At 43.5% G+C, this 17,107-nt stretch overlaps 1 protein-coding gene across 2 annotated transcripts in view; it reads left to right on the forward strand.

Moving 5' to 3' along the window:
• Window positions 1-13,238, forward strand: part of pax5 (paired box 5) — a 132,540-nt gene extending 119,302 nt beyond the window's left edge. For both annotated transcript variants that reach the window (XM_042336519.1, XM_042336522.1), the window contains exons 9-10: window positions 6,349-6,435; window positions 11,383-13,238. In XM_042336519.1, the coding sequence (XP_042192453.1) occupies window positions 6,349-6,435; window positions 11,383-11,459 (164 nt within the window). In that variant the 3' untranslated portion in view covers window positions 11,460-13,238. The remainder of the gene's footprint in view (window positions 1-6,348; window positions 6,436-11,382) is intronic.
• The last annotated feature ends 3,869 nt before the right edge of the window (window positions 13,239-17,107 follow it).

A 17,107-nucleotide genomic window follows, 5' to 3' on the forward strand; every position in this document is an offset into this window, starting at 1 on the left:
AAGCAGAAATCGAATACCAAGAACTGGTTCTAGAGCCCTTCCCAATGACTGTGGTCTTCAGTCACTGCTGCTGGTCCTCTTCTGTCTTATAATAATAATAATCCTTGCATTTGAATTAGCGCCTTATCACATCTTCGAGACGTCTCAAAGCGCTTCACAGAATATACTGTAAAGTGAATTGACTGCATATTTTGTGGGTGAATCGCAGCAGCAGTGTCTCACAATCAGTCGTGGATTGAGTGACCAAATTATTATTTTTTATTTACTTATTTTTGGAGGGAATATTACCCCCGAACAAGCGATCCGCCAATCGAATAACAACCGGGTTCCTACATATTGCTAGGAGGGGAGGTGTATGAAGACGTAGAAATGGGGGAATGTTCTAAGGTTTTTGCTTTAGGAAATGCAGAGTATGTGATGGAGAATCACCCCCTGATGATAAACTTGGTGGGAAGGAGCCACCCAGAGTTGATTTTTACACCCTGGCTGTGGACAGAGCAGGTATATAGGCTGCAATTACCTTTCCCTCACTTCATCCTACCTTTCCTTCCAACGGCTGCACACCATCTTAAAAATTCCACCTAAGTGTGAAGATTACGGTGAACAACAACAACAACAACAAGATTCCATTTATAGAGCGCCTTTCACGTCAGGAGGACGTCCCAAGGCGCTGCACAGTTGGGTCATGACCCGAGCAGGGGGGAAATGGTCAGGGTGAGGGGAGGGAAGGGAGGGAGAGAGGAGGGGGAAATGGTCAGGGTGAGGGGAGGGAAGGGAGGGAGCGAGGAGGAGGAAGAGAGTCGAGAGGGGAGCTGAAGGCACGGTCAAAGAGAAAGGTTTTGAGACCGGCCTTGAAGGAGGAAAGGGAGGAAGCAAGGCGAAGGCACTGGGGGATGGAGTTCCAGAGCCTCGGGGCTGAGAGGCTGAAGGCCCGACCACCGATAGTAGGGCGGTTGGGGCGGGGGACGTGGAGCAGACCGGAGCCAGAGGAACGGAGGGTACGGGCAGGTAGGTAGGGGGATAGTAGGTTGGAGAGGTAGGAGGGAGCAAGGCCGTGAATGGCCTTGTAGGTGAGGATGAGGATCTTGAAATCAATCCTCTGGGGGATGGGGAGCCAGTGGAGGCGAGCGAGGGTGGGAGTGATGTGGTCCCGAAGCCTGGTGCGGGACAGTACACGAGCTGCAGAGTTCTGAATGACCTGCAGCTTGTGGAGGGAGGTGGCGGGAAGGCCGGCGAGGAGAGAGTTCCCATAGTCCAGCCTTGAGGTGACAAAGGCGTGAACCAGGGTTTCAGCAGCGTGAGGGGTGAGGTAGTGCCGTAGTCTGGCGATGTTCCGGAGGTGATGGAAGGCGGTGCCAGTTGTGGTGCGGATGTGAGGGAGAAAGGACAGCTCAGGGTCGAACAAAACGCCGAGGTTCCTGACTGGCTTTGAGAGGTGGAGAGTGCAGCCTTGGATGCTGATGGTGTCAGCGCCTGAGGTGCGGAGGCGCTGACGTGAGCCAATCAGGAGGGCCTCGGTTTTTTGCACGTTGAGCTGAAGAAAGTTGTCTCTCGTCCAGGACTCGATGTCGGACAGGCAGGCTGTCAGGACATCGGTGGTCGTGGAGTTGAGAGTAGAGGAGGAAAGGTAGAGTTGGGTGTCATCCGCATACATGTGGAAGTTAACCCCATGTTTGCGGATGATGTCACCAAGGGGGAGCATATAGAGGGTGAAGAGGAGGGGACCGAGGACAGAGCCCTGAGGGACACCACATGAGACAGTACGGGGGGTGGAGGAGAAGCCATTCGTTGAGACGAAGTGAAGACGGTGAGAAAGGTACGACCTAAACCATTCAAGGACAGTGCCTTGAAAGTTGAGGTGGGAGGACAAGCGGTGGAGTAGGATAGTGTGGTCGACCGTATCGAATGCTGCCGATAGGTCGAGGAGGACGAGGAGACAGAGGGAGCCCTGGTCACAGATGGTCAGGATGTCATTGGTGACCTTGACCAGGGCAGTTTCTGTGCTATGAGCAGCACGGAAACCTGACTGAAGGGGTTCAAAAAGAGAATGGGTGGAGAGGAAAGAGCGCAGTTGGGAGGCGACAACTCTTTCCAAGACTTTGGAGAGAAAGGGGAGGTTGGAGATGGGCCGGTAGCTTGATAGCTGCGACGCATCAAGGGAGGGTTTTTTCAGGGTGGGCGTGATGATGGCAGTTTTTAATGGAATGGGGACAGAGCCAGAGGAGAGGGACAGGTTTATGATGTCAGTGATGTGTGGGACAAGAAAATGGAGCTGGGAGATAAGGAGTGGAGTGGGGATGGGGTCAAGGGAGCAGGTGGTTGGTTTTAGGGATAGGATGAGTTCAGTGACAGAGGGTGGGGAAACGGGTACGAAGGTGTGTAGGGGAGGATGGGTAGGAGTCGGAGTGTGGGAGGGAAGGGGTGGGTGGTGGGTGGAAGTTGGAGGGGAAGTGACCGCGGAGCGGATTCCCTTGATCTTGGATTCAAGGAAATCCAGCATCTCCTCGCAGTGAAGGTTGGAGGAGATGACCTGCGCGGGGTGGCGGGGGGGACGGAGGAGTCGGGATGTGGTGGAAAACAGTAGCCTGGGGTTGTTCTTCGCCTCCAGGATTATCCTGGAGTAGAAGGACGACTTGGCCGAGGCTAGAGTGGAGCGGTAAATTTTGAGGAGGTCCAGCCAGATTTGTCGGTGGACCGTTAAGCCGGATTTGACAAAGGTGCGCTCAGCAGCCCGCACCTGGCATTTCAGTGAGCGGAGGTGGGTGGTGTACCAGGGGGAGGAGCGGGAGTAGGAGACAGTGCGGGAAGTGATGGGGGCAAGAGTATTGAGTGTGGAGGAGAGGATATTGTGGAGGAGGGAGAGAGGAGAAGAGGGGTCGGTGAGGGTTGAAGGCCAGAGGGAGAGGAGTTCAGAGGAGCCAGAGGGAGAGGAGTTCAGAGGAAGGGCAACAAACTGGAATTTGGCTTATTTCATTCTGCATTACAGTTGAACTATAATAATCATCCTGACATTTAATATACATTTGATACGTATCAGCCTTGCTCAGTGATAGCACTCTTGCCTCTGAGTCCCAGGTTGTGGATTCAAGCCTCATGTCAGGACTTGGAACTCACATAGCCTTGAGATGACACTGCAGTGCAGTACTGAGGTATTTTGCTGCATTGCCTGAGGTGCTGTCCTTTGGATGAGATGTGAAACTAAGGTCTCGTCTGCCTGTTCAGGTGGACGTCAAAGATTCCATGGCACTACTCGAAAGGAGAAAGGAGTTTCTCCCAGTGTCCTGGCCAACAATCCCCCAAATAAAATTGGTCATTCCTTTCATGGCTGCTTGTGGAACACTGCTGTGTGCAATTAGGCTGTCGCCATCCTCCCAACGTGAAAGGCTCTATAACAAATGCAAATATTAACATTATCATTATTATTTTATAGCACCTTTCATGTCGGAGGGACATCGCAAAGTACTTCACATGGTTTACCGTTAAGTGTAGTGATTGTGTCAAGTGCTCTGAGACGCTATCCACTGAAGGGCACCATATAATAATAATAACAATAATAATAATCCTTGCATTTGATATAGCGCTTTTCACGTCGGGAGGATGTCCCAAAGCGCTTCACAGAACACACTGTAAAGTGAATTGACTGTATATTTGTGGGCGAACGCGGCAGCCAATTGCGCACAGCAATGTCCCACAAACAGTCGTAGATTGAAAATGACCAATTTAATTATTGTTTTTTTTTTTTTTGAGGGATTATTATTATTATTAGGCTCTGTGTGGAGTAAGGAAACTTGCCCAAGGTTTCGCCCTCTGCCTGGAATTGAACTCAGGTCTCTCACTTGCAAAGCGAGTGCTCTAACCACTGAGCTACAGGACTCCACAGGACTTATATAAATACAAGTTGTTGCAGAGCAAGTCTTTTTTCCTATTTGGTTCAGCTTGTTAAGGGGTCCAAGAACCTCTGACTGAAGGGCGCTATACAAGTGTAATTTGTTGTTGTTGTTGATGCTGCCACAGAGTCCCTGAGGGGAGCAGTAGTGCTGGCAGACATTGCTCCCAGTGCACTTTCATCACTCACTTGCCTGAGGTTCCACATGTACACTCTACAATTGATCCCATAGAGATAATCGAACCATGTGTGATTATCCTTGTGGGATTAATTGGCCTTCAAATTCCAATTTATTTGGCCGTACAAAGAGGGGGGGGTGGGGGGGTAATAATTCTGCTGTGCGTAAATGGATTGAGCCTGGCATTGGGAGTTTATAACAGGCATTGTAACCATGCACCACCCAGAGGGTCTGTAAATTCACTGCCTGTCAGACTACAATGCTCCATGATGTCCACTATGCTGCTATCTGTACTGCACGCAACTTATCCAGGCCTTTGAGCTACTTAAAACCTCTTGCACTCGTTAGAACTCGATTCTTCAGTTTACCAATAATTGGGGTCTTTATTTCTTATTCGTCACTTTCATTAGCTGTAAACGTGTGCCAGCAATTTACAATGAGCCACGTAGACTATTAAATTACAAACTGCAGCACCTACTTGATACTCCCTGGAAATGCGCTGGGAAATTTATTGCAAATGAAAAAACAAACGGTCCATTTGAGACTTAATTAATTGGTAATAATTAAACATTTTGTGCGATTCAGTGATAAGGGATATATACTTAATAGTCTATACATCCACACACAGTATAGATCCACTATATATTTTATATATATATACACAGCATAATCATATAGTAAATGAATTCATCTTAAAATTCATCCGTTTGATGTTTATTAAAGTGCTCTTCCTGGGACGTCTCATCTTAGTTGATGATTGAACAGTTCAGCTGTCAAGAATTATCTTTGATGGACATTTCCATACAAGGCCCTTGCTGCTGTTTCCTCGTGCATTGATCTGGTTTAGTTTTTATTCGGCTCCTGCCTCTTTTCTATACAGCCTCGCTCTTTGCAAAGGCTGTTCGATATGCAGAATATTTCGGGGGAAGTGAGCAATTCTGTCACTGAGCTGATGGTGCTCAGTGACTCCTCGAGCTCTCCGCTGGTCTGTACTGCAGGAGCCTGACACCCTGACCACTGAGGCATAAAAAACACAGAATTGGAAGCCTGAGCCTGTCAGACTCCAGTGCATCCCCCGAGAGACTGAGAGCAGGAGGGGAAGGAAGAAAATCACACAGCGAAATGTCGGCTTGCTTCAAATCATTTGAGCAGGCGTGCAGCTGATGACTTTAAATTTTCCGTTGTGTGCTGATTAATATGCACAGCCAGGAAATTTGCTATCACCCCCGTCTTCCCCCAACTAAATCAAAGCAAAAAAAAAAGCTGGGGATAGCAGTGGAGCACTGCTGGATGAAGTTTGGCAAACATTGTGGAGGGAAAGGAGCTGGTCTGGCAAAATTCTGGAGGAAGCCACAAATATTTAATTAAGTCACTAAAGTGAATGCAAGTAATGGATTTTTAATGTTTCAGGGAGTAATCATGTTTACCTGGCTTATGCTAAAATGTTTATTCTAATTGGTTTATGGTACAAACAGTGTAAACCTCAGGAGTGAGCTATTTGCATCAGGTTAAAGCCCAGAATTCGTGAACTAAAATTGGTGATATTAATCCTCACGTGTGAATTTGAAAAGGCTTCTGGTGCTGCTGATGGGGGCAAAGAGCAGAGGGACGAAGGAGAAAGAGAATAGAAGAGGTGTGTGGAAGTCGGTGCAGAGAATATCTTGCCGACGCAGTGACTGGAATATGGCACTAATTAGTGAGGCCAGTTGGGTGGATTGTTAATAAATCTCAAGTTATTTTTGCAGCATCTTTCTCACATCAACAAGTACCAGCTGTTCCGCCTGATATAGTAAAATTAGTGACGTTTTGAGCTTTATGCAAAAATAAAACTGGTAATTGCAAACTAAGACGGGGTGCATATTGGTTATTAATGATGCTGCAGTACATAATATCAAATTATTTCTCACCAGATGTGTTCCTATTGAGAGATCTCCTATTGTAGGACAACCAGTCACTAATTATCCTGAGTGTCTTTAATGTCTTGATTAACGCCTTCTGAATGTCCCTTGACCCCTCTGCTCTGTGCTTTCAGCCACTATGTACCAAATCCCTGGAACTCGCTGCCTCAATCACTCAGTCTTGCCCCCTCTTTGCCTGTCTTCAAATCGCACCTGAAGATTTTCTTCTTCGACCGTGCCTTTGGTCACCTCCCCTTTCTCCCCGGCTCAGTGTAAAAAAGCGCCCTGAGACTCCAGCCCAAATGAAAGGCGCTGTATACATATAAAATATTAAAATAAGTTGTTGCTGTTTGAACCTTCCTCATGTTTTCTTCTTTCATTTCCAGGAAGCGATTTTTCTGGGAGTCCTTACTCTCACCCACAGTATTCAACATATAATGAGTCTTGGAGATTCCCAAATCCTGGATTATTAAGTAAGTATAAATTGCAATTTTTAGAAAGAAATTAGCAATAGTGCAACCCGGGAATTGTTATCACCTTGTGAAGACGCTTATGATAATATTCTGCCGTTCCTGACAGTGCCTCTGTCATTGAGACTTTGCTGTGCGTTCTAATAAGAGTGAGGTGATCTGATCATCTGATGGCCATTTGGATCATTGTGTCTGTGCTGTCAGTACCGATGTTTCTAAGCAGCCCTTACATTAATCCCACTTTCCAGCTTTTTCCCTCTATTCCTTAATATTATTCCTGCTCAGAATCGTATGCACTTCCCTTTTGAACAGTTCTACCTCTCCAGTCACAATAGGCATTTGAAGCAATGAATTCTAAACCCGAATACCACTCAGTGGGAATGAAAAAATTCTTCTGACTTCTCCCCTATTTTTTCTGCTAACTATGGCCCCTTTGACTTTTGATTCCCCAAGTGAAGGAAATCCATAACCAGCCTGTTATGCCCCAACAGTACCTTGAATTTCTCTATCATATCAATCTCCTGTGCTCCTGTGGAAAAAGGTCCAATTTAAGCAGCCTGTTTTTAAATGTAAATTGCCTCACACCTGGTATCAACCTAACCAATCTACCTTCTCTATTTTCATTTCCTTCCGGTAACGAAAACTCTTGAACTGAACACAATACTCTCACTGTGGCCTCACCAATATCCTATACAATTCCAACATAACTTCCTAACTTCCACGCTCCGTATCCCAGGCTTTGGAGCCTGTCTCAGTGGTAGCACTCTCGCCTGTGAGTCAAAAGGTTGTGGGTTCAAACTACACATCCGGACACGAACTCACAAAGTCGAAGGTGACGGTTTAGTGCAGTGCTGTGGGAGGTGCCATCCTTCAGATAAGATCTTAAACAAAGGTTCCATCTGCCTGTTCAGGTCAATGTTAAAGATCCCATTACATGACTTGAAAAGTAAAGGGATTTTCTCCCAGTGTCCTGGCTAACAATCCTCAGAAACAATGAATTATTTGTGCCATGGTTGTTTGTGGGACATTCCTGAGTGCAATTGGGCTGCTACATTTGCCTATAAAAACACAATACGGCAAATACACTTTACAGTATTTCCTGTGAAGCATTTTGGGTTGTCCTCCTGACATGAAAGTCGCTTTAGCAAATGCAAGCATTAATATTTTTATTTCCCATAACCTCATTTTCTTGCTTGATAGCCTTTTGTATCTGCCCTCCCATTTTTATATATTTGTGATTCACAGTGTGCTTATCAGGGTAAAAAAAATCACTTTTACCAACCAGTCCAGAGGCCACGAGCCTAGTCTGCTTGACTGATAGAAAGTAGTTTTGGGGGGCTCAGTAGAGGGCAGATTTCAACTCTTCTCTGCAGAAATATCATAACAAAATATAACAGAGTCCAAGGTAGGGCCTCAAATGACCAAATAATATTGCCTGCCTTAGATTAAAAAAAGGTGCTGAGTTGCGAAAAGAAATCAACCACTTACTTGGAGGGTGTGCTGCCACCTGCTGGTGATAATGTATGCCGATGTTAAATAAGGAACGCCGCAAATTGTAGTCTTAGTATAATATAATACACTAAAAAACCATGATCTAATACTTATATCATTTTACAGTATATTCTGTGAAGCGCTTTGAGACGTCTTAGAAGACGTGAAAAGCGCTATACCAAATGCAAGGATTATTATTATTATATATGGGATGGAATGGTGTAAGTGGTCACTGGTGCAACGTCACCAGGCTTGCCTGGATTCAATAAAAATCAGGAAACATCCAAACATTTTCATCAGTAAAAATGTAATTTTTAAAAAAAAATTGCTGGAAGGTGAAGAATTCAGACAAAAATGAATCAAACCACCGCTGGAGCCTTAACAAAAGGGTCGAAGGTGAGGAAGAGGACTTTAAAAACGGCCACTTATAGTGAGAATGACAGGTACTTTCAAAAAGGGGCAATGAATGGAGATAAATTATTATAATGGTTGATTTGTGGACTCCATATGTGAAAATTGTCGTGGAACAAAATTCAATAAAAAAATCAGCAAAAATTAAAAAAAGATAATCTTTGTATTTTGAATATAGCACCTCAACATGTTGATTAAAATGTCACAACGCGTTTCACAGGATTTACTGCATGGGTTTTCTATTTGTGGGCAAATTGTTTAATCTCTGCTGGTGCATGTTCAATCCTGATAATTACTTATCAACTTGTACAGTCAACTCAGTATGACTCCATGAACTAGCTGGAGCCCATTTGGACACAATTTGAGACCTTTTTTTTTTGTCAGCCGGGTGTCTGACACGCGCGGAAACCCATCACCAATCTGAAGAGTATCGAAACCAAATTGAGAGCTCTACAGCCTACGTCTTACAGCCTACACGTGTAAATTCCCATATATTGGAGTCCTGCAGCTCAGTGATTAGAGCGCTTGCCTCACAAGCTAGAGACCTGGGTTCGATTCCCGGCAGGGCGAAACGTTGGGCAAGTTTCCTTGCTCCACACGCCTCTGCTTATCTAGCAATAAGAAGGAACCCTCGATTGGCAGATCAATTTTCCAGCGGTAATAATTCTTTTTAAAAAAATTCATTCAATCCACGACTGTTTGTGGGACGTTGCTGTGCTCAATTGTCTGCTGTGTTTCGCCCTCAAAATATACAGCCAATTCACTTTACAGTATATTCTGTGAAGCGCTTTGAAACATCTCGTATCAAATGGAAGGATTATTATTATTGGAATGGAATGCACACTCTATTCCAGTGGGATGCATCCTGTTTACCTAATTCAGGCAGGTGTATGTGTCCCTATTAAAATTAACGGTCCAATTGTGGATGATTTTAGGCTAAAATCTTGTGCCTGGTAATGTCAGAGTGGAACTATTCCTTCAAGCTGGGAAGTCTTTTGAAAATGATCATTTTCGCTAAAAATGTGCTTAAGGTCTGAAATGAGGTCTTGTGGGTGGTTCTAAATTGAAGCATTGCATCAACATTTTTTGTCACCTCAGTATGAGCATCCATTGTCATTACTGGATTACAAAAACATTCATGCATGCTCACATAATAGGATTCTCAGTTAAGCCATGCAAGTTTTTCATCCATGACTTGTCTATTGGGTAATTGAGAATGGTCAATACTGTCTCCATCAAGCACATTGGGCAAATAGCAAAAGAAGGACACTTGCCTGGATATCCTATTGTTCCCTGTCACATATTTTGGTTTCAAATTCATTTAAGGAACTAAATTAAAATATTCTATCATAACATCAATCATTTCCCATTTCTATTTTGAAGATGACAAAACCTTCCTACGCTTTGTGTGATATCAGTTAGTCTCTTAACGTCACACATTTCTGTCCTTCCCATATGATGATTGATCAGTATGACTGGCCCTGCGTTATAGAACCTGCGTTAAATGCAATTTAGGCATTTGGCAATTGTGTCCTGTTTGTAATGAGAGGACAGTGCAAGCGTAGATAATAATGGCAATCCTTGCATTTGATACAGAGCCTTATCACATCTTTGAGATGCCTCAAAGCGCTTCAGAGAATATACTGTAAAGTGAATTAACTATATTTTGTGGGCGAAACATGACGGCCAATTGGTCACAGCAGTGCCCCACAAACCGTCGTGGATTGAGTGGCCACATTTTTTTAAAAGTGTTTATTACCCCCGGAAAAGTAATTTTAGTGCAAAGTGAAAAGTACAGAGTATGGAGAACTGGTAAAATTGCAATGTGAACTGAGTGTTTGAAATAACGCATAATGAATACAGTGCGAAAGTTCAAACTGATACTTTTAAAAGAACACTAAATGCAAGTAACAAAATCTAATGAAGAAAAATGATCCAATTTCATGCTCTTTGAATGTGATAACTCCTCTGCCATTTTAGCTCATTACTTTTAACTTGACATAGATCAAGATAAATTTCTTTTGATGCATTGTTCCTGTTTCCTCACTGACACGATATGTGTATATTGAAGAATTTAACTCAAGATGACAGAATTCCCACTCTAATACACCTCAACTATTTCAGCTTTCCTCATGTTTCACAAGAATATGAGGTTACTATGTACAAGCGAATGGTCTCGACTGCTAAACAATGAGGTCGTTCCTGTACAGAGGTCACGTCCTTTCGAGTCATCTCATTGTATGAAAGCGACTTCAGAGTTCTTGAGGTGGCGAAAGAGCGGCGAACGTGATTTATGTTCTGAATTATTCATTTCAGAGTAGGTGCTGCTGGACTAATTCAACAATTATAATGCCAGTGCTACCCACATCAGCATTTGAAAATAAATTATATGTTTGCCCTTTCACACTGTATTCATTGTGCATTGTTTGAAACACTCGGTTCACGTTGCAATTTTACCACAGGCTGCCATTCGATCTTCAGTTATGATCGTGTGTCAGCCTAGCACTGTCACCTCTGAGACGGAAGGTTTGTGGGTTCAAGCCCCACGTCAGGACTTGGAATCACATCGTCTAAGATGACACTCCAATGCAGTGCCGGGGGTGTACTGCATTTTCTGAGGTGTTGTCTTCGGCCGAGCCATTAAACTGAGGTCCCACCTGCCTGTTCATTCATTCAGGAGGATGTTAAAGATCCCATGGCACTATTCGAAAAGAGAAGGGAGTTTCTCCCGGTGTCCGGACCAACAATCCCCCAAATAATATTGGTCATTCCCTTCCTGGCTGTTTGTGGGACACTGCTCTGTGCAATTGGCTATAGTGTTCACCCACAAAAACAGAGAGACGGAAGGTCATCGACCTGAAACATTACCGCACTTTCCTCTCTCCATAGATGCTGCCTGACCTGCTGAGTGTTCCCAGCGACTTCTGTTTTTATTTCAGATTTCCAGCGTTTGCAGTATTTTGCCTCTTACTCAACGAAGTTGTCGAGTTATTATTATTATTATTATTATTTATTATTATTATAACTGCACCTCTTGTTATCTTCCAGGTTCCCCATATTATTATAGTGCCGCAGCCCGGGGCACACAGCCAGCCACCCCTGCCACAGCCTATGACCGTCACTAGCTGTGGCCCAGGCTCCAGGTACGAAGAATTTGTGCACTTACAACACATATCAATCAGGTCTGAGAGAACGGGAAATATGTGAAGCTCAGAAGATCCAATGTGAATTTCCGGCAGAGTTTCAGTGGAATGGCTACTGGGAATCCTTTGCTGTTTTTTTTACTGTAGAACAACAGAACCCGCTGACCTTTAACCCACGTTCTTTAGCAACCCAGGCAACGTGTCCATATATTGGTAAAGAGAGACTGTTCAAAATTAAAAAAAAAAAATATTTTAAGAAAAGTATCATTTACTATAGGTACAGTAGCTTTATTTTATACGGTTCTTTTTCTGGGAACGAATTTTAAAACGAAGAGTAGCACAACGCCGTCTATACTTAAAAACTGTGATCTTGATTGTTGAATCACTGCACTTAAAAGAGTATTTGGAGATCAGCGCCCACACAGCAGAGGGTAACTCTGCAGGACACATACACTGTAACCACACCTCCCACCACGATAATAACCTTTCGAGCACCAGGGCAGCATTTTTATGAAGCAAAGCTTGCGGAGGGTGAGAAATTTCTCTTCCGAGTAAGTGCAGATGCTTTGACGTTGTATGGTTCTGCTGTTCTAAGACCGTATCTATCGTTAAGAGTCTCCACTGAGTGACGAGAAGAATTTCACCCCTCCCCAGTTTCTTAAACAGTGGACAAATCATGCCCGAATGTTGGAGTGTTCCTGGTTTCGATACGTTTCTAAAATTCCAAATCACTTGAGTATAACATTTGGACAAAACAAATCCTTGCCGTATCAGGACTGTGTGGTAGACCAGTGTGGCTTGTACAATGGAAAGCAACGGTCAATTTATGGTCTGTCTCCCCTTCACCTGTAGCTCTCATCAGCCCTGCTCCATACGGTTCTCAGCTTCCGTTCTTTGGCTTGCTAGGACGCAAGAGAGTAATAAGGAATGCTATAATGAGATAGGCTTATCCCAACATCCATAGGTCAAGTCAACATGCAGCATTGAAAGAAAGAGACGATTATTTACTGTTACCGACACGGACTGGTTGGCCCAAATGGCCTGTTTCCGTGCCGTATACCATTCTATGTATCTAGCCTCTACTTGGCAACCTCCAACTGTGGACCGATCAACATCAGCAGCTCAGGGTGAGGGATTTGACCCACTCCCCATCACTCTATGGTGGTGTCAGAGCTTTCTGAGAGCGACTGTTGAGCAAGACGCTGCTTGGGATTGTAACCTTTGAGGAACAACATTGTAAGCTGTGTAACAGGTTTAGCGCTCAAACAGATAGGAAACTGGATCACACCGGACTGTTGTTGATAGTCCTCTATACTGCTCATTAGTAATTAGAATCAAGGTACAGCCTTTGAAGAAAGTGACTAAGTAAGAGTAAGAGTGACCCGTTTTACATCATTAAACTGGTTAATTGAGGGACAATGTAGTTAACCACTGCTGTTACTTCATTAGCACCTGGCTGTATGGAGGAGGAAAGAGGGTAGGCGAAGATTATTCTGACTCTTTGACTATTGCAGGATCAATTATTCACTGAAATATACTTCACTTGTCAGGGATTTTAGTTATTCAAGGATTCTCTGAATCAAACATTCTGCATTTCATTTACATGAATTTGGAGATTTCCAGCCTTAGACCCACAGGGAACATTTTTTGTCTGACCTGACTTTCAGACCATGATTGGACTCAGATCTTCTGCATTTCTCTTGTCCCTTCCAATCCACCATTGGTGGCTGTCCTTTCAGCCACTATGCCCTGAGTTTCTGGAGCTCCCTGCCTAAATCCCTCCATTTTGCCCCCTCTTTGCCCATCTTGAAATCACACCTGGAGACATTCTTCTTCGATCGTGCCTTTGTTCGCCTTCCCTCTCTTTTCAGCTCAGCATCAAACCACACCGCTGTTAAGCACCCTGAGACACTCCACCCTTGAAGGGTGTGATACAAATGCAAGTTGTGGTTGAACTCGCCTCCTGTAAAACTGCAGAGCACTTGTAGGGCAAAACAGCTCACCTGTAAGCCTCATTGATACTGCTTTAAACCTACCATAATTTTTAGCCTCAATCCTCTACCCGCCCCCCCTCCCCCAAAAATGTGCCTCAGACTCTCGCATCAGCCCTATTTTATACTGAGTTTTGTTTTGTAAGAAAGTTCTTCGTGAAGAAAACACACGTGTGACAGAATGGGGGGATATCGAAGGAACAAAAACTCTTAAAAAGGTTATCTCCTGTGTGTAATATATACGGCCCGGGGTAGGGGGAAGGGATGGAAGAGGGAGAAAGGGGAAGAGAATCTTAAACAAAAGGCCTAAGTGTACCAGAAAACATGCTGTTTTCACTAATTGTTACAAGAGGTCTGGATCTGGGCTGGAATAGCTTGGGCACAGGGTTGGAAGCTTTCACACTGACTGAGCAGAAGTGCTGTGGGTGGGCTATCTAACTTTGATGTTCCCTCCCTTCCAGATAATAAGCTGGAACAGCTTGCAATTGACGATTACAAAAACGAAAACATCAGCCATTTACAAATGACTCTAGCCCGTTTCCAGCCCAGACAAAGGCCTCACTCAATACCAGTTGGATTGAGGCAAACGAGTGATGCAGATATTTCCAGAAAACTCTTAAGTAGCAACTAAACAGTGACTGTACAATTATAATCTTGTCAATTGTGAGCAGCACATGGAACCAATTATTTATTTGCTGAGACTGTACATACAGTGCCTCACTTCACCCATATGTTGTAATGCAAATAACAGTCTTGTAGTTTAAGCCTTGACACCTGCTCATGTTCTGTAACCTCCACTTCTGTTAGCTGAGGATGTTGTTTGATTCTTACTAGTATTGTAGTGCCCTCACCACAGTTTTACCTGGCATGCCACAGCTGATTGTACCACATTTCCATACTTTCTCTGAATAGAGCTTTATTCAGCTCTTGCATTGCTTGGATGCAAGAAGGAAAAAGCAGTCACAGCAGAATGTCACCATTTGTCACCAATTCCTAGAACACATGAGATTTAACACTGCCGTGTTTTTCTGCTCTTTTGGAAAAAAAAATGAACCGCCTGTGTCCTTAAGCACTCTTGCTCCCAGCCAAGGAGACTCAGTGTGTTTTTTCCCCCATTGCCAAATGCTTAATATGGAAAGGTGCAGATTTTGATCATTTCTGTATGGTACAATGGAAGTTCATGGACCCAGGGGCAGGCAGGAGAGGACCTATTGCTTTTTCTTTGCACAGATGGTAATCAACGACTGGAACAGATTACTGGGAAATGTGGTGGAAGCCAGGGTAGGACACTGGACTCAATTAAAAAGCAGCTTGATGCAGTGATGGGGGGGTGGGACTGGTGTTCTGGAGAGATGAGATTGGATGAGCTGAAGGGTTTTATTCATCCAGACTACTCTTGTGATCTTGGAGAACAGTGGGCAACTTCAGATTATCCCACAGATACTAGATTGCATTATTCATGGGTGTTTAACAAGTGGGGGAGGGGGTAGAAGGTTCTGATATACAGGTGGTGCAAACCCACTGTTCCCCACGTTTATGCCACAGCTGACAAACTGCTGTATGACGTGTTAACATCTTGCTTCTGATTGCATTGAAGCATGTACACACCCAAATTGATGTCACAAAGAAAAGAAGCCATCACAACAGAAAACTATTGTGGCATAGTGGACCCCACTGATACTATCCCATTATAGTGGAATAACAAATCATTTAACTCACGGGATCTGATAGGAGGCATTTGGTTTATAACCAAAAAAAAGGTCACATTTGATGAAATGTCAACCAGGTGAATGTTTCAATATTTCCTAAATGACGCACAGGTTTGATGAAACACCTGATAGAAACTGGAAAGTTTCCAGTGGCATCTGCAGCTGACCCCTCATTTGCTTCAGTACAGTACGTCCCTAAAAGATTTAAAGACTTTAGGAGAATTCAGCCTCACAATGCATGTGACTGACATGTACTGTAATCTTATGGTATTAATGATAATTTCAAACAATGCTGTAACTTCAAAAATTGTTTATTACTGTCATTATTATCAAAGAGGAGAACATCGCCAACCTTGTTTCCACTCATATGGTGCTTAGCTGCAGTGTTCAGTTGTTTGAGTGAGCCTCAGTGGGTAGAATTGGTATGTCACATATTTTCCTCCCCCAGATATGAATCATCCCCTCCTGTCCAACAGCAATGAGATATCAAGTGTTGCTCGGAAAGTTTAACCTGTTCATGGTATTAAAGTGCATTTAATAACCAGTTATTAGTAAGTTAACCATTAAGGTCCATTAAGGTTAACTTACAGTGCCACTCTGACACTGAGAGCTGCAAGTTAACTCACTCTCCTCTTTTCAGTCGCTCCCTCTGGAAAAATGACTCAGCCCTGTTCACTACCTCTCTCCTCCCACTTTCTCTCCAATGACTCAGCCAAGATGGGGACCTGGAGACACAAGGTATCCTGAGCACATACTCATTTCATACCTCTCCGCAGCAATGCGTGTGGGTGGAGGTACTCAAGCATGACACATCACCAAGGGGTCCCTTTAGGAACATAGGTACCAGAGGACCCATCGAGCCTGTTCTGCTAGTTTATTAGATCATGGCAGATCTTTTAATCCTATTTTCTTGCCTTTTCTCTATACCCCTTAATACCTTTACTTCCCAAGTATCCACCTATCTCCCTTATAAATATGCCAATTGATTATGCCTCTATGGCCTTCTCTATTAGGCTTTCGCGATTGGTGACATCCCCTATGTCTCACCACTATCTCCTGCCTTCCTAAACCAGGATAGTTGCACAAACGTGGGGATGAGCATTCACAATACATGGCCCGTAGGCGTATGTCGAATACATTTTTAAAGAGTAACAAAGAAAAAAGGGCAATGAAATAAATAGGCTTGCAATCACACAAACAACATTCTTCTCTTGTGAAATGCATCTACACTGCATTCACCAAAGGTGACGAGGCCTGCATAGAAACCTGTACAGTAACATACAGATATTAAGTGCGTCTTGTGAAACGACTGCCTTTGAAGGGTGGAGACAACGAAAAATAAAGTTGTTTCCCACAGGAAATGCTTCTCTAAACTCTGTTTTTTCTATCTGTTTTTGTAGTATGTAATTTACAGACTAAAATGAAGTCTTGGTGTTTTTATTTAGTGCTGTGTGTTGCTTTCTTGTGTAATTAACATTTGAATGTAATTACTGCAGTGCCAATTTGCCAAAGATATCAGATATTTTTTTTCTTTATAATTTTTGCAATACTGGGATTTGTGCTTTCTGTTCCAAGTAAATTGTCGAATGCAACCTGAGTTTCTCTGATATTAGATTTAGCTAAAAGTACCATGCAATAAGATGGGTGTAGATTCAATGTATGTGTGTTCACAAGGATGATTGTTTGTGACTCTGTTGATGTATGTAATCTTAATATAAGAATAATTATTTGTAAATATTTACTATAATTTTATTGGTTCATACATAAGAATATAAGTAAACTTTTTTTAAGTTCAATGATATTTTCAAATGTGGTCTGCTTTCTGGTGGCTGAACTTATATGCTTTGTTTACAAAGACATACAGTCATTGCTTAAATCTGCACATATCACACAAAGCGCCATCACCCTGCTTCCCCTTTTGATTTGCACA

The sequence above is a fragment of the Callorhinchus milii genome, unplaced genomic scaffold (assembly GCF_018977255.1).
Source record: "Callorhinchus milii isolate IMCB2004 unplaced genomic scaffold, IMCB_Cmil_1.0 Scaffold1, whole genome shotgun sequence".
NCBI classification, from domain to species: Eukaryota; Metazoa; Chordata; class Chondrichthyes; order Chimaeriformes; family Callorhinchidae; genus Callorhinchus; species Callorhinchus milii.